At 48.5% G+C, this 24291-nt stretch overlaps 1 protein-coding gene across 1 annotated transcript in view; it reads left to right on the top strand.

The window, feature by feature from the left end:
- The window catches only part of LOC126571686 (neural cell adhesion molecule 2-like), a 99471-nt gene that overhangs the window by 49660 nt on the left and 25520 nt on the right, over positions 1-24291 (top strand). The window contains exon 3 of the mRNA XM_050230427.1: positions 16311-16427. Within this exon, the coding sequence (XP_050086384.1) occupies positions 16311-16427 (117 nt within the window). The remainder of the gene's footprint in view (positions 1-16310; positions 16428-24291) is intronic.

The following is a 24291-nucleotide window of genomic DNA, read 5'->3' as shown; positions in this document are numbered from 1 at the left end:
TCGACTGGGGAACTTCCGTGTTTCTCTCGTGGCTTACCCTCGGTTTCTATGTAGAGCTCAACAGCCAACTCAACTCTTTGGGATCAACTTCCTTACAAAATGATATTAAAAAGTATTCATCCGGCGAACGAAGGGGAGTGAAGGTTCAGGGCAGAGTCTTATCTACTTCAAATAGTACCAGGGAAAGGGACCCCCTTACTTCGGTCTCTTCCTCATCAAATGCACTCGCATTTCGACAGTGAACTAACGGCCAAAGGAAATGCCGCTTTTCCAATAACTTAGTATCGCTCGGACCGCTGAACTGCTAATAAATTGAACATTGTGCAGGAGTAGCAGCAGCAGCAGCAGCAGCAGCAGCAGCAGCAGCAGCAGCAGCAGTAGAGCCTCCAGGTACGCTGCATAACGTTCCTTTTCACCCGTTTTCCGATTGGGAATGGAGCAATATTAAAAAAAAAGTACAAGTATCCACTCAATTGTAAGAAAATGGGATGGAAAACGGATTGAACGGGCGCTGGAGGATCACTCGCGTAGAAGCTCGAGCAAGCAAACATTCAATCTATTTCGCGATGCCAACCGTACCAGCAAGCAGCAATGCAGAAGAGGGAAAGGGAAGCACGAGAAGGAGAGAGAGAAAGAGAATATAAGGGAGAAAGAGAGAAAAGAAGAGTGAGAGGGTGGTGGCTCGGAGATTGAATTGAAAAATCAAAGATGCGAAAATGATTGCGGCAAAAATCTAGAAAGTCGGCGTCTTGGGCATCAGGCAGAGAAAGAGAGAGAGAGAGAGGATGATGCTGCTGCTGCTGCTGCTGCTGACGTAGCCATGGGGTGCCCGGTGCTCGATGGCCACGATGATGATGCTGATGGCAGCGGTGACGTTGAAGCAACGATCAAGGTAGGCGCGCCGAGCGAAAATGGAAAACGAGAGCCGAGACCGAGAGTTGATCAAAATTGATGTTTTTATATGTTGATCGGTTTCTGCGAGTCGTCGTCCTCGTCGTGGCCAATAAGCGAAGAGAAAAACGAAGACGAAAGGTAGATAGAGTGAAGGAGCATGGAAGCAATGGGAAACGGGCTGCAGAACGAGCGCGCGCGCGCGCCCGCTTGTCGGGAAAGATTTTATCCAGTTTGTTTCATTTCGGTTGCCACGTGTCGGTTGGACCGTTGCGGGCGTTTCGGCGTTCCCAGCCAGACGATGTAGCACGATCAGCAGAATGTAGAGAGCCCGGGGAGCAGGACTGGGACAAGTTCTGTCCGCAATCGAACCAATGCGGACGGAAAGTGACTTCTTGCTGCTCGCGACTGTTCGCACTGCGGTACTGTCACACTCGCTGGGAGAGGGATTGGAGGGTGCCCCCGGGGGGGATGAGGTGGGGATCAGGGAATTGGAAAATGGGTTACAAAGGGTTTTCCTCCCCACCAGTGATGGAGTCGTGTGGCGTGTCGACGGAGCCCCAGAGTACTGTCCTCGAGTCCATCGTCTTATCAGAAGGAAAGTGGAGTAGCTTCTTCCTCTTCTTCTCCATCGTTGTCAGGTTAGCTTCACTCCCACGGGGGAGGGGGGGGGGGGAGCTTTTAGTGGAACTCTAACTCTGCCTTTCGCTCGAGGTAGGATTCTGGTTTTGAAATTGAATTGTTGGAGATTGTGTGCGGCCTTTGGTTGGGTAATAGAATTGTGTGTGCCTTGGTGTGTCCCTTCCTTACACGTTTTCATCCTCCTCAAACACCGTTCTACACGTGTCGAGTGTACGGACGGAAGTGACATTGAAGCTCGTCTGTGGAACTTCTCTTTTGACGTTAAAGATCTCTCCAAACCAGAGTCCCTTGGATTACCTGGACTTACAGGTCGAGGTTGGAACGACGGATTTTTGTGTTTGCGTTCCATTGCTGCTGCTGGTGCGAAAGAGCTGTCCGACCATTAAGCCGCTCCCGTGCCCAGATTCATTGCACTTTTGACTGCACCGGAATCGAAGCCTCCTGCCGGAAACCGCATATCCCATAGTCGCCTGTCGCATTGATCCCGGAAATGAGTTCCATTCTTTTGTGTGTGGCCTTGCCTGAATGGACCCCGGGGCAGCATGTTGTCACGCCGCGGTCACCAGGCCAGCAAGTGCAAATGAAAACAATATTAATTACTATAATTATCACAACGTGGTCACCGTGCCACGTGGGCGCGACTGTTGGATCATAAATTGATTAAACACCATGAATATGCATGATTTATTGCTGACGTTACTGTCGCGGCTGTTCGCGTCCGCTGTTGGCTTTTGGGTGAACATTTCGCGTCCGTTTTTTTTTTGTTTTAAATGCTGTTTGTTTTCATCATCCACCGTTTCCTTTCGTTGCAAGCCGTCATCGACCGAATCGGTGCATTTTAATTGTACTGCTATGGCAGCTGCTTCAGCCATTGCCACTGTTCGGAAGGATCGTGGCGGAATGCAAATTGAATTTTCCATCAATATTCCCACCATCGCCACGTGGATGGCTCACACCAAGCCGAAACCATGCCTGAACATGGCTAGTTGGTTGGTTGGCTCGACCGTTGATGAATATGACGAACGCTTGGTTGGGGGCGGGGATCTTCAACAATGGTGCGAAATGCATTAATATTTCAATGCTACCAAACCGACACTACTGGTAATTCGTTGGTTCGGTTTTGTGGAATTTTCAGCGTTCCAAAAGGGCTTACAGCAGAGCATGGAATTTGGTGAATGTATTCAGTAACAAAAAATGATCCATCCAATCGTATGCCAAACGAACTTAAATGGAAATCGATTCAGAGGAATGCTGGGTTTCCACTTGAAATCTATCAAATTGAGATTTTTCCATCGAAAGAATTGAAAATTACCGTATTACGAAGGAGGCGAGAATAGTTAATTGCGTTCCAACAAACCCAGCCCACAATTAAACATTTTAAGCTGAAAAAAGCTTAAAGCATAAAGCTGCTTTTTGTTCCCTCTACTGATTGTACTCTATCTTCCTCTATCCATCTAATATATACGGCTCCGTCCGTAAGATACCAACTAAAATAAAAAAAAAGCTGCTTTTATTTCACCAACGCACCAACTCCAGGGCCTTTTCGTACGAAGTGTGCGTGACCTTGCAACCGCTTAGTGGTAATTAAGGTGTTGATACACAACTGGAGCATTTACTGCGAAGTGTAAAGACGGATATTCATTGAAAATGGGTTCATATACGAGCGAAGCAATCACATACTTATTGCATTGCTCTGCAACCTTTCAGTAGTTCAATCCCGTTAAACAATAAAGTAATTTAATGGTAAAAATCTTGATATGACAGCTAATGCTAAGCCAACGACAGCTTGTTATCTTTAATTAAAATTGTGTTATCCGTTATTCTTTTAATAATAATCGTGTTCAGCTGCCCAAGAAAAACCCGGTCCCTGCTCTCTCCATTGCATACACTGCCAAACATATGGTTGACAGGATCTAGCAACGCATTGTACGGCCTTCATTGGATGGATTGTTATTCATAAATTTATGACAGCCCGTTTTACCTTTTGTCGCAATTTAAACGCAATCTTATTTGAAACGCCAGCAACATCCATCCAAAAACACGTAGCACGTCTCATCCCTTCGCCCTGTCAGTGGATTATACATGATGCCCGTGGAAATCCATCAGTCTCATCAGAGTGAACGAAAAAAAGGGGTAATAAAGGGACCGGGCAGACGGAGACCCGGGAAGCAAAGAATGTGAAAACACCGTGCGCAAACAAAGAACAGCGCAGCGAAAGCACATGCCGGCATGGTAGGCCTATGGGGGTGGTACAGAACGCCTTCACGCCCCAAAGTCCCCCGGTGGGGGATCCCTTGGGCTTCACCCTCCACTCGGCAAATACGCTCCGCCGCGTCTCTCGTCAAACAAACCGCGAATGCTCCGGTAAATTTGCATAGACGGCATACTCACGGCACATGGCCACACACATGTGAGTGAGTGTGTTTAAAAAAGTGGTAGCTTCATTTGAATATTTTAATTCAATTAAAGCGTAACAAGATTTCGCACCCGAGCCCCGTCGATGGGGCCGACCGGTGCCATGAAGGGCGCCAGAGGTAGCCAGAGATTAAAATTAGTCTACTCTACGTCGGCGAGCGTTCCCCGTCCGATAGCGTTTCCCCCAGGAGGGGGGCCACCGAGAGAGAGCGAAACCGTTCGTCAACGCGCCCAAGAGGCTAGTAGGCCGTGGCTGGGTTGACAATTGTCTTGCTACAGGTTTTTTGACGTTTTTTTTCCTCTTCTTTTCATCGCCCCCTTCTCCTCTCTGACTGCAACCCGGAGCCTCATGACGGTTCGGGCAAATTGACGCACCATGCCTGGCCATGGCGGGAGTCGTTGTGGTGGAGAAAATTAAGTAATTTGCATTGGTTGCTGCCGCGCAGCTCAAAAACGGAGCTGGTGGTGTGGGTGGACGAATGTTATGAGTGATAAATAATGAATAATGAATGGGCTCGTTGAAATTCATGACCCGAATCACGCCCGAGTGTCGCTAATTATGCTACTGCATGCGCGCGACGCAGAGCGGAATTGATTGCACGACCGTGGGGGGGAGTGGTCTGTGAGCACGGAGTGTTGTGAAGTGCGGATCTCTCATCCACAGAGAGAGAGAGAGGTCTTATCATCAATTTTCCGATCGCAACGCGGCTTTACCTTAATGAACGACAAATAAAGTGAAATGGTGTTGATTGCAGAGCTAGTTGCGGTTGCTGTTTGCTCGACCTTCGTTCCGTAGTGTCCTCTCCCAAATCGGTGGCCATTTTGATGGATTAACCCAACTCGTTGCGGACTCTTAACATCCGACGATCTGTCGCATCAAAGTCCTGTGGCAGCACTCGACTCGATATGTCGAATGCTCGCTTATCTCTTAATCCTCCAATTCGCCCACGAGCGGTGCGCTGGACATCTTCTATGCCTTCGCCTCCGTTCGCTGTGGATTATAATAATCAATTTTACAGTCCCTGAGCACCATCCTTGAAGCAGCCGAGGAATGTGTCGTTCTGTCGCCAACACGAAACCAAGAGACATTCTAGAGGGCGGGGACCTTTCTTTCCCAGGAAACCCCAGGATCGCATACGCATCGTTGTCATCATCATCATCGGCGAGCGAGTTGTTCTACTTCCAAGTCCAAGAGCCCCAAAAACAGGGGCCCAATACCGTTCCAATCGTTGTCGTTCGTGGCAACCCCCCCGCCCCCCTTTATGGCGTCCTACGGCGCCATAAAACCCGGAACCCCAGCCCTAGAGCGGCGGCAGTTTACCGGAGAAAAGCCGGAGGATGATTTGACAGAACCAATATCAATTCTTCGCCTGCTCGCCCCTATAAACGGGTTCGGTTCGGTTGCGGTAGCTTCCGTAAATCCCACGCATGAGTTGAAGTCGCTGCGGCACCAGAATGCGGGCTCGGCAGACGACGACGACGACGACGTCGAGGACGTTTTCCATTCCTAAACGCGAGAAGGCACGTGGCGCAAAAGGGGTCCTGAGGAAGACTGAACGCTATTTGCTTTCGTTCCTTCTGGATGTTCCTGCCAGTGAGGAAGGCATTTCGGTTTTTGGGGCGTTGCTTTGAAAAATGGACCTCATCTGAGGCTGCAGCGGGGAGGACGAGGACGAGGAGGTAATTTTCTGCTAGTGGCTCTTCACTACTTGACCAGCAGGATGCCGGCTAGCAGTAGCAGCAGCAGCAGCCACGGGCTTCTGACCAGAAAACAAGGCTACAAAAGTAGTTATTCCGAGTAGTGCCGAGTTTTCCATGTTTCCGTTGCGACGTCGATTTTGCCCTTACTGCTGCTGGGGCGGTGGTTTCGATGTTGTTTCCATGATGCCTCCTTGTTCAGCGGAGCAAAACTTTCGACTGAGGGAAGTGGGAGCTTGCGAAAAGCATACACCACCCCCAAGACGGTACAGGGAGGGACAGCGTCCTGGTACTAGCAACAAGCGAACTTCCTGGGATGCACGCAAAACCAGGACAACAACAGGAAGGCGGAAGCTGTATGGAATGTGGAATGGAATGGAATGTCTGCCAATACCAATAAAGGACCAGTGCGGCAACGTTGCTAAGCTTTCCGACCCTTGGATTGCAACCCAACCCCCTCCGGAGTTGCTGTTGTCAGTCGGAACTGATCGAACTATGTTTTGGGTCTCGGAAGTTGGAACTAAATGAGCCAACGGTCGACGAAGCCGAAACGAAAATAAGCTCCATGTCCGATCCACTTGTTTGTTCACCCTGGCAACCGGATCCCGTGGCCCGAATCTGGTCAACCCTCTCTCTCTCTCTCTCTCTCTCTCTACGTCTTCTTCTGGTCTGAAATTGAGCCTCCGATTGGGGCAATTGAAATCGATCTCTGTGTCCTTTGCGAGATGAGCTGAGCTGAGGAGAACCCTCCCCTTTGCAGCTGCAGTGCTAGGGCGTGTAAACAGAGTTTGAAGCTTAATCGCCTTTGCTTGTCTTAAGTAGTGCTCTCTTAGTGGTGTGTTTGCATGCTGCTCATACAAAGTTCATGATTAGTCTGAACTGCTCCTCTCTCTCTCTGTCTCTTTCTCTCTCTCTCTCTCTCTCTCTCTCTCTCTCTCTCTCTCTCTCTCTCTCTCTCTCTCACACACCAAAGACAAATACGTCGCAGAAGGTCATTTCGGGTTTCAATTCTGTCAGTATCCGCATTATGACCGCAGCGATGATGTTCGTTTTCAGCACCAAAGGGAGCTTAGCTGCGGGATGACTTTAATTTACCGGGATAGAGGTTCTCTGGAATGTTGCTGCTCGGTCGTTTTTTCAAAGCAATTTTATTACAAAAATCCACATCGGCTTAGTGGAAAAGTTCTGGAGTGTAAACGTCCCCCCCCCGCCCCCGGTAAGCTGTTTATCACCACCACAAACTACCGCAAATGTTCAAAATGTTGGGGGTACGGATTTCCTCTCTAATCTTTGCTGCTTTGTAACTCCCTGGATTAAATGAAGAGGAAGATTAAAGGTTTTTCAATCAACACGCGCCGATGAATGGCATTTAAACAGGATAGGAAACAAAAACAAACACAATAAAGCAGGTCGATATGCACCTGCAACAAATTATAGTAAAATACTGTCGCAATAACGTTAAGTCCCAAGTTCAGCAATGCTACAAAAACTAATGAGGAGAAGCAACATAGCTGAACCCATTTAAACCCATTGCCTCTATTTCTCTTTCTCTCTGTGTTATGAAAAACTAATACCACGATAATTCTTATTATTCCAAGTACAAACACACCGCGTAATGCTTAAAACATTTACTCACCTGCTCATCTCCCCGTGTGTTAGGCACACGTGTCCCAAAACTCACGGATGCACTGAATCTGCTTGTCTCCGTCATAACTCTCCGGCTTTACTGGACTGGCACCACCATGAAAAGTACGACCATTTTCGGCTGTCGTTTTCCATCTGGATAGAGAGGTTTCCGGCCTTGTCTGGTTGCCTCCGGCTCGAAAAAGGAAGATTTAAACCATAATGAAGTTAGGCCATTCATACTTACCTACCAGCACCCCCCACGGGCGACAGGGAATGGGTGGGTGGAATGGATACACAAGGCAAGGTGCGACAGTAGGCCCCGCAACCTATCATTACGGTCACCGAGCTCCGGGGGCGGTTATCCCTCGAGACAGAAAGAGAGAGAGAGACAGCGAGCGGTGGTGGTGTACCTGGTGGCGTTAAGAAAACCGTTCCATTCCGTTCCATTCCGTGACAAACAGCGGAAATCGGGGGGTGGTTGAAGGAGCCCATCACAAGCATCACACAAAAATATGCTCCGCTCGTTTAAGGGGTCGTCCCCTGTCGCGGGGGCAAAAAAATCGCTTTGAGCGAGTGGAACCACCCCCAAAAAACCCCCTCCCCGGGGGGTGGTAGATGCTAAGAACGTTGCAGCGAGCGAGCATATTGCTTCATCTCTCTTTCTCCTTCTTCTTCTTTTTTTGCTCTTATTATTATTATAACGTTGAATTTATGAGATAATTAAACTTTGTGAACGATAACCACATTTTGCGGAATCCTAGCTGCTGCTGCTGATGCTGTGTGCTACCGGTGTGACGACACCATCACGTACCAGATCGAGTCCCCAGGGTGCAAGGGGGTGGGATGGGTGGTAGCAGGGTTTTTCCGTGGGTTCCCCTTCCCACTTGCCACTCCCGTTTACGGGCTGATTTATCGTTGACACGGCGCTCGCCCGTCACGCCAGGACCAGGATGCGCCTCTTTGACAGTTCCCCTTCCCTATTGCTGCTGCTGTCGCTCCGCTCTCCGGGTCTTCATTTTATGTTTCTTTTTCTTCTTCGCTGTATTTTTTCCAAAGTCCTTTTTTATTTTTTCCTTCACTCGCTGTTGTTGCTCATAAAATCTTGACTTTGTTGGTGTTCGCTTTTTTTGGTTTGTTTGTTTTTTTTTCTCCTTCCCCTCCTGTTTTGTGAAACTTTTCCGCTCCGTAAGTGAGTCACGTTCCCGTGAGAGCGTTCCAAGCGTTCCCCACCACCCCAAAAACAAAGCTGGTGCGTCGTCATCGTGTGTCTGTCACACGTGGCACGCTTTAAAGGCAGACACAAGAGACGAAGCAGCACATCAGGCAATCCCACAACAGCACCACACACAGAGAGACGCTGGCGTGGCCACTGGTCCGGATGGCCGATAATCGGTAGCGCAAACCGACCCGGATTAATGCAATTAGATGCGCACCCATTACGAGTGGCCACATGGGAGGGCCAGGGGGGTGGGTGACACGAAAACAGCACTCTATTCTCCCCCGAGCCACCCGTGGATTGTGGCGCTTTTATCTTAATTGCAGCGGCACCGTCACCGTGGTAAGCGGTTTTCCCGCTAAAATTTTCATAATTCTTGCTCTGATTCAATTTGACCGATCCAACCAGTCGGTCCACGGTACCGACCGAGTCCTTCTCGGTCTGGTGCGCGAGCATTAGCACAACCAACGAGCATGACAGCATGCCTGGTGATGGTTTACGAGGAACATCTCTCGCTTGCAAATTGCATGAGGTCACGGTTAGCTCTCTAGGTTTTTGGTAGCCTGCTGGCCATTACAGGGCCTGACTTTGAGTTCGCGGCCTCAACAGGCACGATGATGCCACTCGAAGGCAATTAGGGGCCAACAGCCGCTCCTAGGGCGCTATTCATTGGCATATTTTCCCTTGATCTCCTTGGCCATATCGTTTCCATTAAAGAGTCACGCCTGTCACAAGGTCAAAGCAACCCTCGGCCGTTCTTGCCTTAAGAATTCATTAAGTTTCGCGTGTCGCTAACGCAAACCAAAGCACGCCATGCCAAATCGAAGGGTGCGCTCGACCACCGCAACGAGGAAGGCAAAAGGAGACCCACATCATTATCATTATAATGCGTCCTGGGACTACGCCGCCATCGACGCCATCGCCGATTGTCTTCCGAGGTTTTTGGGGGGTGGGAAAGGGGGAGTGGAAAACCATGCAACATGTTGTTTCGGAATCGCTTTCTGCTGATTTCTTTCCAATTGTGCCCACCGTAAACGCTCTCCACAAACGGGTTTTCCTGTCTTATTCTGCCAGCTTTTAAAACGGTTCGAAACCAACGATCCTCTTGCTACAAATGTTCAACGTCTGCCAGCGTACGCAGCTGCTATTGCCAAAGCAGTTGGAAGCTATCGGTTGGTATTATTCCTGCTAAAATCTCCCAAAAAGCAACAAAAAAAACGGAAAACTCCATCTGCTAGTGCCAGCGCTCGGCACCTCGGCACACCAAAGCATAAGCCTGGTATGTGTGTGTTAAGGGAGTTTGCATAATTTCGCCTGAGCCGTGTCGGGGGGTCGGCTGCTCGTACAAGATTGTTAACGTTTTTCTCCCTTAAACGATTACAATTAAGGCCCAATGATTATGGCGCTCGCAGCACACGATGGGCGCTTGATGCGAACAAACACCGGGCGATCGGTATGGCATGATAGGGATCCGGTTCACTCCACCCCGCCCCCCCAAAAATGGACCCATGGAAATGGGGGAGAGAATGAGATGAGGTGCCCTTTTCCCACCGTTCGGCAAATTAGTAAAAGTGCGCCCTTCGCTCGAGAGAAGAAAACGAAAGACGAACGGAAATCTGGTGTTTTGGGCGCTTCTTTCAAGACCGATCCGAGCAACCATATGGAACTTGGGCGAAGATGTCGATCGTCGGAAAAGGCAAATGTATTCATCGTCTTCGGAATGAGTAGTGAGTAAGCGTGAGTGAATGGTGACTATCGCCCAAGGGACGATGATGGTATTGGAGAATGTGAAAAATAAGCAAAGATCCTCCGTACTCCCAAGTGGTGGGCCGAAGAGCGAAGCGAAGAAGCCGAAAAGGCACAAAACAGACACCACCCAGGGCTGGGAGGTGAAAACGATTTCACATTTTCCGTGGCTCATTTGCCGGGAGAAGCCACAATCCTTCGCCTCGTGTGAGACGCACTTAAACCATCGGAAAGCCCGGAGGGACTTGCTCGCTCCCTTGGTTGCTTCAGCATTGGCTCCGGCACTGAAAGGATCGGACAATTTTATTACACTCATTTCACATGCTGTCGGCGTACATCGGGTTTGGGGTTTTGCGGGAGGAGGATGATGATGATGGTTGATGGGCCCCAGCAAAGGTCAGCATAGGGCGTGCGGCCCTGATGCAGACGGAATTCCCATCATGATTGTGATGAAAGCGGCCAGCGGCCTGAGCACCTTGGCCCCTCGTGCCCCCCGGGGGCGATGGACCAGCGCAAAACCAACTCTTTTCTAATCAAACGGAAAACGGTGAAAGCGAACGGCAGTATATGAGCGATGGGCAGCGGAAGAACAGGAAGAGGAAAAGTGTGTGGAAGAAGAAGGAGCGTGATTTCCTTCCTTCGTCGTCGTCGTCGTTGTGGTCGCCATTCATCATATGAGAAAAATCCGGTTTTTGGGGCAAATCGACCTTTTCCTTTCTTTTTTGATGAAAAAATGAACGTCCAATACTGGTCGCCAAATATGTGTACACAGAGTGCTGGGCTGCTTACTGAATTTATGTTCAAATGATAACAAATTAGATGCATTTTAGATGGCATTGATTAATGCCGCTGAATGAAAGCTGCATTTTGTTATGGAGGCATAGGGCACAATGCTGAGCCTGTAACATTTCCGTGCTGCCGATTAAATAATTTGAAAACTCTCGCAATGTAATGCGAGACAATAATCACAATTTTTCTTTGATGCTTCACATTCCTGTGAAAGGTATGTTTCAGTCAAATCTATAAAAAAACTAAGCAGTGGAACCTAAAACGAGCTTTAAATTGAAGTTGACGATAAGCGGATAAGCGGATTCTCGATAAGTACCCAATTTTGAGAGAAAAAAATACTGCACATTTAATGATTCTGTTAATGATCGGTTTCGATGCTGATAGCATCATTCACCTTTGGTTTCCGAGGTTACGTTTAATTCGTTGGTGGTTGCTAACAAGTATTTTTAATTGTCTATACCGGGGGCGCCCTTTCCACCGAACAATTCACTTTTGATGTAAATGGATTTGGAAAACGGATATCGAAGGGCATTATAAAGTTTCCTCGAATTTCAAAGTGAATAATCCTTTATTAAATAAAAAAGAAGATGCTCAATAGCACGATGGCCATCACTGTGGATTTCACTTGCATTTCTTGGAACCATAATGAATCAAAAAGGGGAATCCGTTGGCTTTATACATGTTTTTTTCTCTCAACTGCTGACGGTTAGCCAAATGCAACTGAAACGTGATAAACAATGATACACGGATCATTTTACCCAGCCGTAGTTTTTAAGGCATGTTGTATACGGTTTCTGTTTTAGTGTCTCGTTTTCCTTTAGTCACTACTAACTAGAAGTCTTATTTACTCCATTTAGGGGTTAAGAATTATTATAACTAACATTATTGTATGCACTGAACCCAAGGCATGCAGAAAAAAATACCAATTAATTAGTTGATTCAATGAAACTCTTTGTTCGAAGCAATGATCCTTCTAATCCTGTTCTGTTAGAAATCTGATGCTCTCCACTCGTTTCATGATGCATCGTTTGCAGAATTCATTACCGCAACCACAAACGTACGAACCGTAATACTTATTTACTTTTGCATCAAGCAGAGATCAAGTGCTACTCGAAAGCAACCGCCACTTGCTGGTACCCTAATGGAGCGAAAGAATGATCTCGATTTATCATCTTTAAATTCCATTTACTCTTGCACCATCCCCACCCAATACCATCATCCCCACTCTAGCCGGTGCGTCTTTCATTTAAGTCGGAGCACCACCCACCGAGATCTTAATATTCTCTACGCCCGCCCGGTACGCTACGGCCATTTCCGTGATTAAGCAATGTTTGCTCTTCCGAATGATAAGCTTAACGACAAACCAGGACGAGAGGGGTTGACGAGGGACCTTTGGTTAATGTCGAGGCGCCGAAAGCCTCCCATCCCCACTGGCGCCCGGAAAGCCAGTTATGCGTTAACTGCGCCGCGTCGTAGCCACGTCTGGCGCAGTCATACGGTAACGACGCTCCCAACGGAGCCTCTTTCACCGCAAGCTGCATACTACACCTGCTGAAAGTGTATCGTATGTGTGCTTGCGTGTGAATTTGTGTGTGCGGATAGAACAGCTTGTGCCAAAGGCTCATGTGCCGCCAGCAGACAGGCCACAGCCTCTCTGGCAGCAGCAGCAGCACCAGCAACACCGAAGCTAGCCGAGTGGAAAACTCCACCTGTCAAGGACGGCAAACACAATTATAAGCCTTCCACCGACACTCGTGGGCGTGGGTATGTGTGTTGGTGTGAGGTGACTTTACCCCGGGAAAACGGGATGATGTGTCTTTCCTCCAAAGCGAGCCCTCGGTCTCGGCCTCGGAGACGGTAGCAGCTGTTTCGTTCCACTCCTTGCCTGCCGTCAGAAACCACTTGCGATGGCGTCCCATTTACCTTTTGCGCTCGCTGCACGTTGCTGCTCGCCCTAAATCCTTTCGCTAAAACCATTTATAAATAGATTTATCTTCACTCTGGCATCGCCTGGAGTTTGGAAGTTGGGCCAGTGCACAGCGAGAGACCGCGCGCTTCCTGGTGAGGTTGATGGTTGACGAGCAGTTTGCTTCTGGCGGTGAAGGATGGTACACCGAGCGAGTTGCACATAATGATCACGATTTCAATCAGTCTCCTCGCCGTGGTCGAGGATTGTATGAAGGGAAAGGAAGGAGTTTCATTAACATGTCACACGTCATCAGGCGATACGAGTCACAGGAGCGGTTCAGTTACCTTGTTCCTTCTTTAGTAAATTTAACTAAACAAAAGCTAAACCTTTCTCTGTTCGAAGATACTTAAAACGTTCATTAAAAGTCGCCGAATCTAGAATCTGTTTCAATTGCAGTTAAGCGTTTGCACAAGCAGCAAACGATCGCACTCTCGTTCGCACTTGTGTCGTGGCAATGAGCTGAGAATAATACAGCTAATTCGTTCCTTCACTTAAACCGATAGACCGACAGAGAGACACCGGAGGACACGGGGGCTTCAGGTGGCCTGTAGTTGCTTATGCTTACCCTCGGACCAGAAGCGAAACGGAAACGGATACCATATAGCGCCGGCCGGTAAGACGAAGACGAAGCGCGCTGACACACGGCGCACAGAGGCTTATTCGCCTGAAGGCAAAACCGTTTAACACTCACTTACACCTCACGCGCGCACTCTCGTTCTCGCTCTGTTGAGCACCCGTCCGCAAAACCTTCTGCTTCTAATTTCAAGCCACCTTCAGGTGGCCTCCGGGCCAGCATAGTACCGGATCGCAGGCCTTCTTCTTCTTCATCACTGAACCACCGTCGTCGGCTCCGTGATTCGCTTCATTAACTTTTGCAACCATCACCGTGTACGCGAGACACGGTGGTTAGTGTGTCTAGTGCCGTGTAGCGTTAGTGAGCGGTCTGCCGTCAGCGTTCCCCTCCATGCGGGCGCGTTTGATATGGGGAGCGCTCCGGTAACCGGAGCTAGCGTCGGAAGCTAAAGTGAAAGCATTAGCCTCGAGGTTGCGGCCAACGTCTTCACGAACGGGCTGGGCAAAATAAATCATTTTTTGGGACTCAAAGCACCGGTGTGCGGACGGGGGGGATTGTTGAGGGAAATCGAAAAGCATGATGATGAAGGTGTTTTTGGCTGCCCCGTTTTTATGGGGCCCTTGCCGCGGGAGGAGAGTTTATCGATTGCACGCAACAGGAACCGGGGACCTGGGGCTTGGCCGGGCCAGAAACATGCTACGGAGTGATTTTATGATTCAGCGCTGGATGTGGAGCTGGCGCTTCGGGGCCAGCTGGATTCGGCGTTTTGCGAGACTCATTGGTGAAAGTGAAATTTTGCGCTTCCAGATGTTGCTTTTCACGTGGTTTTGGTGCGTCACAATGGGGTATGGTCGGCGCACTTGGCAAATTTTTGTAATCGATATTGAGACGCTGATTGGCGAATGTACGCCATGCATGTTTCTGTAGTCGCCTGGGACGGGTTTCTTTGTGCTGTAATAGTTTTGGATAATTTTTAAATAGAAAAAGCATAGGAAACAATTGTTAAGTGACTTTTTATTTAAAGTAGAATTAAGAAAAACTTCGGGATTTGATTGATATCGAATGTCATCTTGCGCACAAATTAACCAAAATAATGTGGTTGTATGGGCTTAGAAATTTAATTGGCAAAATAACCGGGGGGATCTAAAACTCCATTATGTGGTGAGTGATGAAATGTTGAAAAAATGTTTTCTGTTCCGATTGTGTTTCTGATAGCGTTGATTAATTTTTATTTATTTAATTCTTTGGAATGCGGATACGGACATTTGTTTTTTCCTTTCCTTTTTTTTATTTATTTTCTCCACGAGAAGTACATTTTATATTTGATAGCAAATTGTGAAATCATATTTGACAGACAGTCATTACCGTCGAGTTTTAAAATTGTTTACAATGCTATAAGTCTTACCATCGAAATACGAAATGCAGAAGCGGCCACTGTCGTCTGTCATGTCGTCTTATCATGGTTGGCTGGCCAAGTAATTAAAGCTCGGTTCCGTGGCCGGTGCTCAGTGCCCTGTGTAGCAACGCTGGCCAATCTTCGACTTTTGTTTCACAAGAAATCTTGAAGATTAGTTGCATCGTCCCACTCGACCTGCTTGCACGAGTGGACAGCAATCACCCCAAGTTTGCGTGAAGGACATTAAGGATGCAGCGAAGCATGCGCTCACTGCTGGGCTCCCCCCTTCCCGCCCCCCATTCGGTGGTTGAGAACTTTCGCTCCAGCGAAAGCGTATCAGCGAAGGAGCTAGGACGTACCAGAAAGAACTTCATGGTAGTGGACGGCAGCCGTGGTAGTAGCAGCAGCAGCAGCAAGTTGCTGGTTTGTGGTCGAAGGGTGGAGCCTGACGGGCCACTGCCAGCCCAGTGGCCGGCACCATGGTCTCCGATCCAATCAGCTGTGCAATGTGAGGCCACCCAATTAATATGAGAGGCAAAACTTATCCCCGCTTAGTGCGCTCCGTTGAATAATTTCCACCAAGTGCCATCTATTATGCACCGTAGCCCGTGAGTCCTGGCCAACAGAGTGGCGCAACTAGCCCGAAGACTAGCTTTGGCCGGAAGGCGAAGCGAAAAACGTGCTCGGACTCGACCGAGGAGTGCGAGGGCAAGCGAGCAAAAAAGTTTTGCTTCCTTCTGTCGACCGGTGACCGTCGTTACCGGCCCAGCTACCCTATCCATCGCTCGTGCAATCTCTTCGCTTGGTCTCGATAGCCACAATGGCCGGCCCGAATGGCCGCCTAGTGGCGTTTCATCATCGGAAAAACTATTAATGTCAAGGAAAGGCAAGCACGGGTACGAGTGGTGGTGGTGGTGGTGTGGTTAGGAAGCGCCGGGGCGGCAAAGAGCAGGGCAAAAAAGCATAATAGGGAAGAGATTGCTCGCAGCACAATTGCCGGCTATTCATTGGTTCTTATATTACCAATTAAAAATGTATATACATTATTCACGCGAACGACCAGCGAAAGATCGTCGACCAGCAGACTGGCCACCATCAAAGCCCTAGCCAGGCCTGAGGGAAAAAAAGGAAATGGAAAAAAAAGCCCGAGAAACGGATTTCCCGAGTTTCGCTTTGCTCCTTGAGGTGCTGGACTGACGACGAGCTCTCGAACGAAACGAAACGACGACCTGAACTGGACTGGACTGAACTGTATGATCGGAACGGAATTTCATTTAAATATTTGCTTTCTAACTTTCCAATTCCGTTTTTCATCTTTTCTTTTCTTTTCTTTTTTTGCTGTCTGCAGGTGAAGCAGCTAGTCAAATACTCAACAAAGCGGAACCACTGTTCATCTCCAGATCGGAAGCGTTCAAGTTTGCCGTCGGCGACACCATCACACTGCCCTGCGAGGTAGCCTCACCAGGTAAGCACCATGCCCTCCCGCAAAATACGCACTGGGATCCACATGATGGATCTGCATCGTCCTCGGTACCGTTTTCCCTCGGACGGTCCGGTCCGGCCCGGTACCACCCACCCCCGGGGGGAGCCATAACTATGTGGAAATGATCCACAGAATGGAACCAACGAACGAAAAGAATAGGCCACTTAAAGGGGGAGGGGGAATGGAGGTCAGCAATGGGCCTGAAAGATTGCATGAATGGGGCCCGTTTCGTCCATTTTCCCAGGAAAAGCTAATTTGTACTGGAGCTCCTTTCCTCTCGATTCACTTCCACGGGGAGCCCAAGGTTAGCCTCCGGAATGATTTCGTTTGTCTCGCCGGCAGGGGAAGGGTGGCAAAGGATAGTGGGAGCATTCTGTGGGGAAAAATAAAATACAAATTGATTTATCCCTTTTTTTCTGGTCCCTTATCACCCTTGCCACCACCACCACCACCACGGTTGGTGTGTTTGTTTATGGAGCAACCGTTCCTTCTTCCTTTCAGGTTCAGGGCCTCCCCCGGGAACGCTGCCAGGGAACAGAACGGGGAGGAATCCCTCTTTTTGTGTTTTTCGGTTGTTGGCGGACGCCCCCCCCCGGACCTTGGCCAGAGAAGGCCGGTGGATTTGTGGGATTCAGGGTTCAGGCCAGGGCGAAATCCGAAGCGCCGGGGAAAAATCAAAATCTCAAACACTACCTCGCGCGGGACTACAATGGGGGATTTGGAGTCGGTCGGGCAAAGTGGTCAGACCCGCCCGAGGCTTTTATTTCATTATGAAACATATTTTTCTCCTTCGACCATAAGAAACGAGTTATGTTTGTTGATGGGATTTTGGCTGACTCGTTGGCTGGCTGGCTGGCTGGCATCAACCTTTCTGCCAGTGCGGTCACCGGCGGTGAATGGGCGGCCACAATGGAATGGCCATACTTTGTTTGATCCTTTACAGTGCAGGACCCCGTTTGGCATCACTTGAGCTTTCAAGCGAATAAAAAAAGGGGAGTCCATTGAGGTAATGGTTGGGGTGGTTTAAAGCGAAAATTATGCGACGGAACAATCCAACCCGTTGCTTGCTTTAAAGAAATGAGCACGGGTTTCGCGGTTAATGCCGGCTCTTGCATTGCGTTTGAAGTTCCAATGATCAATCAAAGCCACACGCAGGCGTAGAATTCGTTTTATAAGTGAGTTACTTCTCCGCCAGTGAATCCAGAAGGAGTTTGACGTATTTCATAGAAAGTCTACTCAAAAGTTTGAAGAAGGTACAGAATTGGTACGTTTAATTCATGCTAATGTTTGATTTATTTAGAATCCCATTATGAATCGGATACACTGAATCACAATTTGTGACTTCTTTATTTGGCTACTTTAGCGACTAACTGATCATTTCATGTCTGCCAGGGGCACGCTAGAATCGCTTTGACGCTCTTCTTAAATTTTATAATTTATAATTGTCTAATGATACGTTTAAAAGCACTAAAAAACCAAACAGTTAGTCAATTTTCCTTGTTACATGTTTAAATCCATTGTGTTGTTTTGTGATTATAGTCAGGAGTTACTGTACACAGCAGCAAATACTTTGTTATGTCAGCTACACAGTTCTATACGTAAATTTCATCTTAAATCGGCAAGCGTCCGTCACGTTTCGTCCAAGCCTTATCTTTAAAACAGGCTTTTTTTGTGTTGGCATTACAATAACCTAATGCTTTGATATGATTTGTCAGATGATGTTTCCACATATCTTAATGCTTAGCTTCCGATACAACCTCACAACGCGACCAATGATGTCAGTATTTTACATCCAGCATGTGGTTTTTTTTCTGTTTAAAAATGAAATTCTCTTCTATCGAATATGCTTTTCAAATCAAACTGAATAACCAACAAAAACTTCCATTTCAATAACTTGCTTGCAAAAGGTTTGAAATACACTCTCTAGGACCTCCGATACAAAAAGAACGGTGGATTTTGGGATCCTAAATGGCCTCTGTTTCTCTGCTTGTTACTGTTGTTACTGTCCTTTCATTTCCCAAAACTTCGAATCCTGCACCTAGAAAAGGTTACGCTCGCCGAACCCTGTTCGATCAAACATCCCTCTTCCCGGTTCGCAAAAACCCGTGATCCCTGGTTCAGCGAACCCAACCCGGCAGAGGATAAAATCCTCCTGCAAAATATGACCAATCAATATATTAGAGGCCATCATTAAATGGATGGCAAATTTATAACGACACCATTCAACGGTTCGCAACAGCGTTCGCTCCATTCTGCTTTTCAACCGACCGACCGTTCAATTCGAGGAACCGCTGACCGAGTTTCCTACAATCTCTACGCCTCTGCGCCCAACGCGACCAAGTGGACCGATATGCAAAGGGAATCGAGTTTGACAGAGTGGCCCGGGTCCCGGAAGAAGGGGAATGGAAAATTTGTCATATTTTGGAATTCATTGCTGCTGTAGCCACTGTTGCCGCTACTGGTGCTGCTGCTTGTCATTGTTGTTGTCGTAGAGCGCGTGCACGAGGCCATACCGTGGTCGGTCGCTACCATGAATCCCAAATGGTTTGCAACATTGATGAGGCGGAGAAGTTTGTTTTGCTCCCCCATTTTTTAAACTGTAACAGCACGGTGGTGGTGGTGAGCGGTGGTCAGCATCGACGGGCTACCTCGGTCATGACCCTTCAGCTGGACCATCGCCCAGGACTCTCCTCTGGACCGGTGGGTGGTGAGTTGCGAACGATGGAATTATTCATTGACCATCGGTGCGCCCGGTTGGTCGTCGATCCAGCCAATCGATCGATCGATTCCGAGTACCAGGCGCGGCTACGCGCGGGTGTCTGGAAGCCATAAATTTTCACTGTCGCGCTAATATGCGACAACACGACCTCCTTCTGTCGAGCCACCGTCCCTTCTCCTCGGGGATTCGGATGGTGCGGTGCGGTATGATGTTTAGCTTGAACCACAACAACAACATCAACGAGCGAGCAGCAGGACGGTTGTGCGAAGGGAAAAGCGCGGAGAGGGAAAAACAGATTTGGAACATCAATATTCCCACGCAGCGCGAACAGGAACGGGTGAGCCGAATGGCGGTGACGGTGACGATGGTCAACTTGTCAAAAATGTTTGTAAAAGCGAAGTGCGGATGGATGGATGGATGGAACGGCCTGGCCTGCTCTGGTCAGGTCGCTGGATGGACGCTATCGATAAAATCAAATGTTTCGTTCTATTTTCGTCCGGCGTTGGTGTGCAACGTCGTAAGCCCATTTTGTTTGTGTCAAAATGGTGAAAGATAATAGAGATTTACTTCCTAGAAAATTGGAGTTCTATCATCATCAGTATTAAATCACATAAAATAGAAATATTTTATAGAAATTATGGTAACATGTATTCGATATCGACACTAGACGCATGTTTCATTAACTGTAAACTGCTGTCGACTTAGCGTTAAAGTTGATATAAAGTTAAATGATATATTTAAAGGTATAATTTATATTTTTACATGTGGATGAGACCTTCTATCCGACCGGGATTTGTGAAAGATTGCAGTACAATCAAAATATTTACACAATTATTATTTTACTTCACTAAAACCCGAAAGTTATTCAAGGATGCTTTCTTTTAATAGCACTTCACGGTAACAATTGCATCCATCTATAAAGGTAGGAATACACGAAGCGTAAACTCTCGTATAAACTCAGAGTGTAATGCCAAAAAGATTATACTTATGTCAAAAAGATTATAGGCCCGCGAAGCGTAAATCCGAGCGTAAAAGCAAGCGTAAACACAGCACCAGCATGAAGCGTAGCGTTATAAAGAATTGAATGTTCTACAATCACTAATATACAGTAAAAACATCTTAAAATATATAAAAAGATGTTCAGAAATCAACTTATCTCGTCGATTTATGTTTTTTGTGGCCAGAAACACATGTAATTGATGTAATAGCATAGTGTAATTGCAGGTGCCCGAATGTAATTGCATTTGACGTTTCGGTATAAACTTTTATGCGATTATGCCTGCCACACGAAGCGTAAACTTTTTGGCATTACATTCTGAGTTTATATGAGAGTTTACGCAACATGTATCGCCGGCTTAAGACTTTCCTTTTCCATCGAATGAAACGACAGATCCAATGGTAAAACTTAATTGAATTCTTGAAAATGGTTTACACAGTAAACAAACTCGATTGATAACCATCCGTTAACCATCAAGCCACATCGGTATTTATCGGCGACAAAACATGCAATACCACCAATCCGATCGGCCATCAGTCGCCTCGGACCATCCCAGCATAAGACACATGCACATATAAATCAATGCTACAACAGGCGAGGTGCGATAACACAACCATCGCATCCCTGGTACGATCTCCCCACTGTAAGCAGCCAAACGGTCTCGTCGTACCTGCAATCGGCCAAAGGGGCAGATTGTTGCACGCACCACGGTCCAGCCTTCCGGTTTTTCCGGCCATCCGGTCACCCACACCCCCCACAGCACTGCCTGCGTGGAGGTGAACACCAGTAATCAGGCACCATTCATCAAACGCCGCCCTATCAGACGGCCAGCTACGGTCAGCTACCAGCAGGGTCCAGGGCCGGAACCAAGACCCGGCAAAGCGTCACATCCGACTGGCGTAGCTTGGGGCGAGACGAGCAAGCGAACGGTGAGAGAGAGAGAGAACCAGCGCGCTGGAGTGCCGTGGTGCTAACGACATTAATCGACATTTGCTTTGACAGTTGGCCGGCCGGATGTCGGGTGGCTGTGTTGCGGCGAATCAAAACATTTCGTTTGACCGTGGGCCAGGGAATGGAGCTTGAGGGAACGATTCGGTCGGTCAGATCGGTTTGGCCTCCTTGTCCCCCTCCGCCCCCCCCCCCCCCCCTTCTCTTACTTGCTGTGGGAGTTTATTTTGATTGCAAATTCAATCAGCTATTGGCTTCTGGGGCTTGGTACGATTGCTGCTTTCGCTGCGTTTGACCTTAATGGTGGCACAGTGACGTGGTTCGACAGAGGAGGCGACTGGTTGTTGATCTCGATTATGATCTCGTTGCTTATGAGCCGGATAGCAAACCGAATTGAAGCTTGCAGAAGCAACTGAATACCAATTCTCGCGAATGTCATTCACGATACAATTGGATGGAATGTTGAGAAGAGAAAGGCCGGGTAAGGTACCGACAAAAATGCGTGTCCCTCGTCAGACCGTCGTCGTCGTCGTTGGCGTTCGCTGGTGAGAGAAAAAAGTTTTCCATTTTCAAAAACCCCCTTTTTAGCGCCTCGCACTTCTACTTTAGTTGAGGTTCCGTTGTAGTATTTCCACGAACAGCCACGACTGTCGTTTTCCCATACGCTAGCCATCACCAATATTGCCGTCCAGTTACACTCACTCAGTTGGCCAGAAACACACATGGAATGACATTTATAATTCAAAAGACAACGTCAATCCCACGTCGACGAAGGATGCACTGGAAGAGAGCCCGGACTGACCTTTCTAGCATTTCGCTCGATGATGATGATGATGATGATGATGGTGGTGGTGATGGTGACGATGCCATTGCTGGCCCCTCGTGTGGTACACAAATTGTCGGACAGCGAAAGGGGACCGCCGAATTCGTACCCTAGGCCCAGCTGGTGGTACAATTATTTATGACAATCAATCAACGACAAGCGCAGGCATAACCACGCACCGACGCACCACCACCACCAATAACTCGACGTCAATGACGTCGATCAGCACCCCATGGCTCTCTGTCGCTTTGAAATTTTATCGATTTATGGATAACCGTCCATTTTTGGCTTACAGCAAACGAACCAACCAGTCAAACTCCGCTTTGGTCTGGTGTCGGGTGGCCATACGATGTGGCCCATTCCCGTGTACCGATCGAATTGGGTCGACCAAGTGCCCGATAATACCGAGACCGAGCACCAGCAGCAGCCGAACTCAATTTGAATTGTGTCAAATGCAGATCCTCCTCCCCAGTATTGGATCACGAATTCGACGTGTTCCTGTTCGGTGAGTGCCATCGGTTCCGTTCGGTTCACCTGGAGCCCCGCCGGTAGCAAAAGCCTCTTGTTCTAATGATCTGCCAAACTGGCCGCACGGGAAGCCAACCGGGAGAGAGAGAGAAAAAAAGGAAACTCAAACGGGGACACTTTTTTGCTTCGATTGCCATCCAGTCCGTTCTCTTCCTGTCACTCTTCAACGGAACAAGCGGTGGAAGGGATCAATCGAATGGCCAATCGTGCGATGCGGTGGCGTACGGCCCTTTGCCAGCATCGCACGGCGCTCGGTAAGCTAGCCTGGCTGGCTAACTCGATTCAATCCAGCTAAAACCGACCGGTGTCCGGTGGTCTATTCGATTCGATTTGCTTTGTCCACGAGCAAGTCTCGACGCACATTCACGGGTCCCATGTAGGTGAACCCCGGTGTGCATCGCCATATTGGTGTTGACCAGGACGATGCTTTTTAGAGGACGTAGCAGCAGCAGCAGCAGCAGCAGCAGCAGCAGTAGCATCATGCAATCCTACACGATGAGCTTAGCATTGAGCTAAGGGACGATTGGATGTCTGTAGCGGCCGGCGCTCTTACATGCTGAGTTGCATCGCCCGTTCCGGGTCGGGATCCCGTGTGCTTGCATCGGATCATGTGGTCAAACATGAGAATGATAGCCGATTCCGGGACGCGGACAAGGCGAACTGGATTGCGAATTGCAGGAGGTACCGGTACGAGACACAAATGACAGGCGTACAACAAGATTACCTCCCGGGACTCCCGGAATGAATGGATGGTTCTGTTCCCGGTGTCTCCCGGTTTTGAACCTGCAGCCAGGGGTTTTTGGCGTTGAATGGGAAAGGATTAGGATTTCGGTCAGATGGGATACTTTATTTGATGGAAAATGTCGATCGATGTCGAAACGATGCGAAACGAGTCCGGGATCCATGGTGGAAACGGGTCGTAATCAATTGACGAGTACACGAGGTGGCGTCTGCGTTCCGGTCTTCCATTACCGGACCCAGGGAGAACACAGTTGAGGGGCGCTTCCAAATGATCATAAAGTCATGACCATTGGAGCCCTGGGTGGCTTGTTATCACCTAATGATTTTCCGCCTGTTCCTGGTGATTTTAGGAACTCCATTACAGACAGCACCGAGTGTCTGTTCCTGTTGGAAATATGATCCAAGTTCTTCGGCTGCCACCGAACAATGGACATCAAGGAGGGAGCTCAAGTTTCAAACACTGCCAAACGGATGTATTGCCTACGCTCATTGCCATTTCTGTGAAAGAAAAACAATAACAATCCCGCGCTTAGCACCACTTCTAACCATCACGCTGCCTATCGCCATTCACCGGGCGCGCTCTATTTTCAAGCGATTCAGAGCGACACACCCCCCGGAGGCCACCAGCCCTCCAGCCCTCCGGACAATAAAAAGGAAAAGGCCAATAAAACGTAATTTGTCTCAACTGAATAAACATTCGGATTATCACCCTCGACGGACTCGCCGATCGACCGCGCCGCTAGTCTAGTCCACGACAACCGCTGGTCGGTGCCTGATTCTGACAGTTATCACTGACCACCGGACCAGGGACACCAGGCGAGGGTGCCTTGCCTTATCACGAGTACAGTGGAAAGCAGGACACCCAGGACCAGAAAATTACCTATTCAAATGGACCGTCAGCTGTTGAGACACCCTGCTGGTCGGACAATAATGGCCAGAGCCCCGCATGGCGGCTTCGGACCTCTCGTTATCCACCGTACTTCCCGCGTCGCTAGTCGCTAGCCCTGCCTGCCGAGCCCGGTGCACGGCTGACCATTTAACGACCGTCCCTTGGTTTAGGTGCCGTTCCTCCACTACGCAGTCGACACTT

The sequence above is a fragment of the Anopheles aquasalis genome, chromosome 2 (assembly GCF_943734665.1).
Source record: "Anopheles aquasalis chromosome 2, idAnoAquaMG_Q_19, whole genome shotgun sequence".
Classification (NCBI taxonomy): domain Eukaryota; kingdom Metazoa; phylum Arthropoda; class Insecta; order Diptera; family Culicidae; genus Anopheles; species Anopheles aquasalis.
This window is presented reverse-complemented; position numbering and strand designations above follow the sequence as displayed.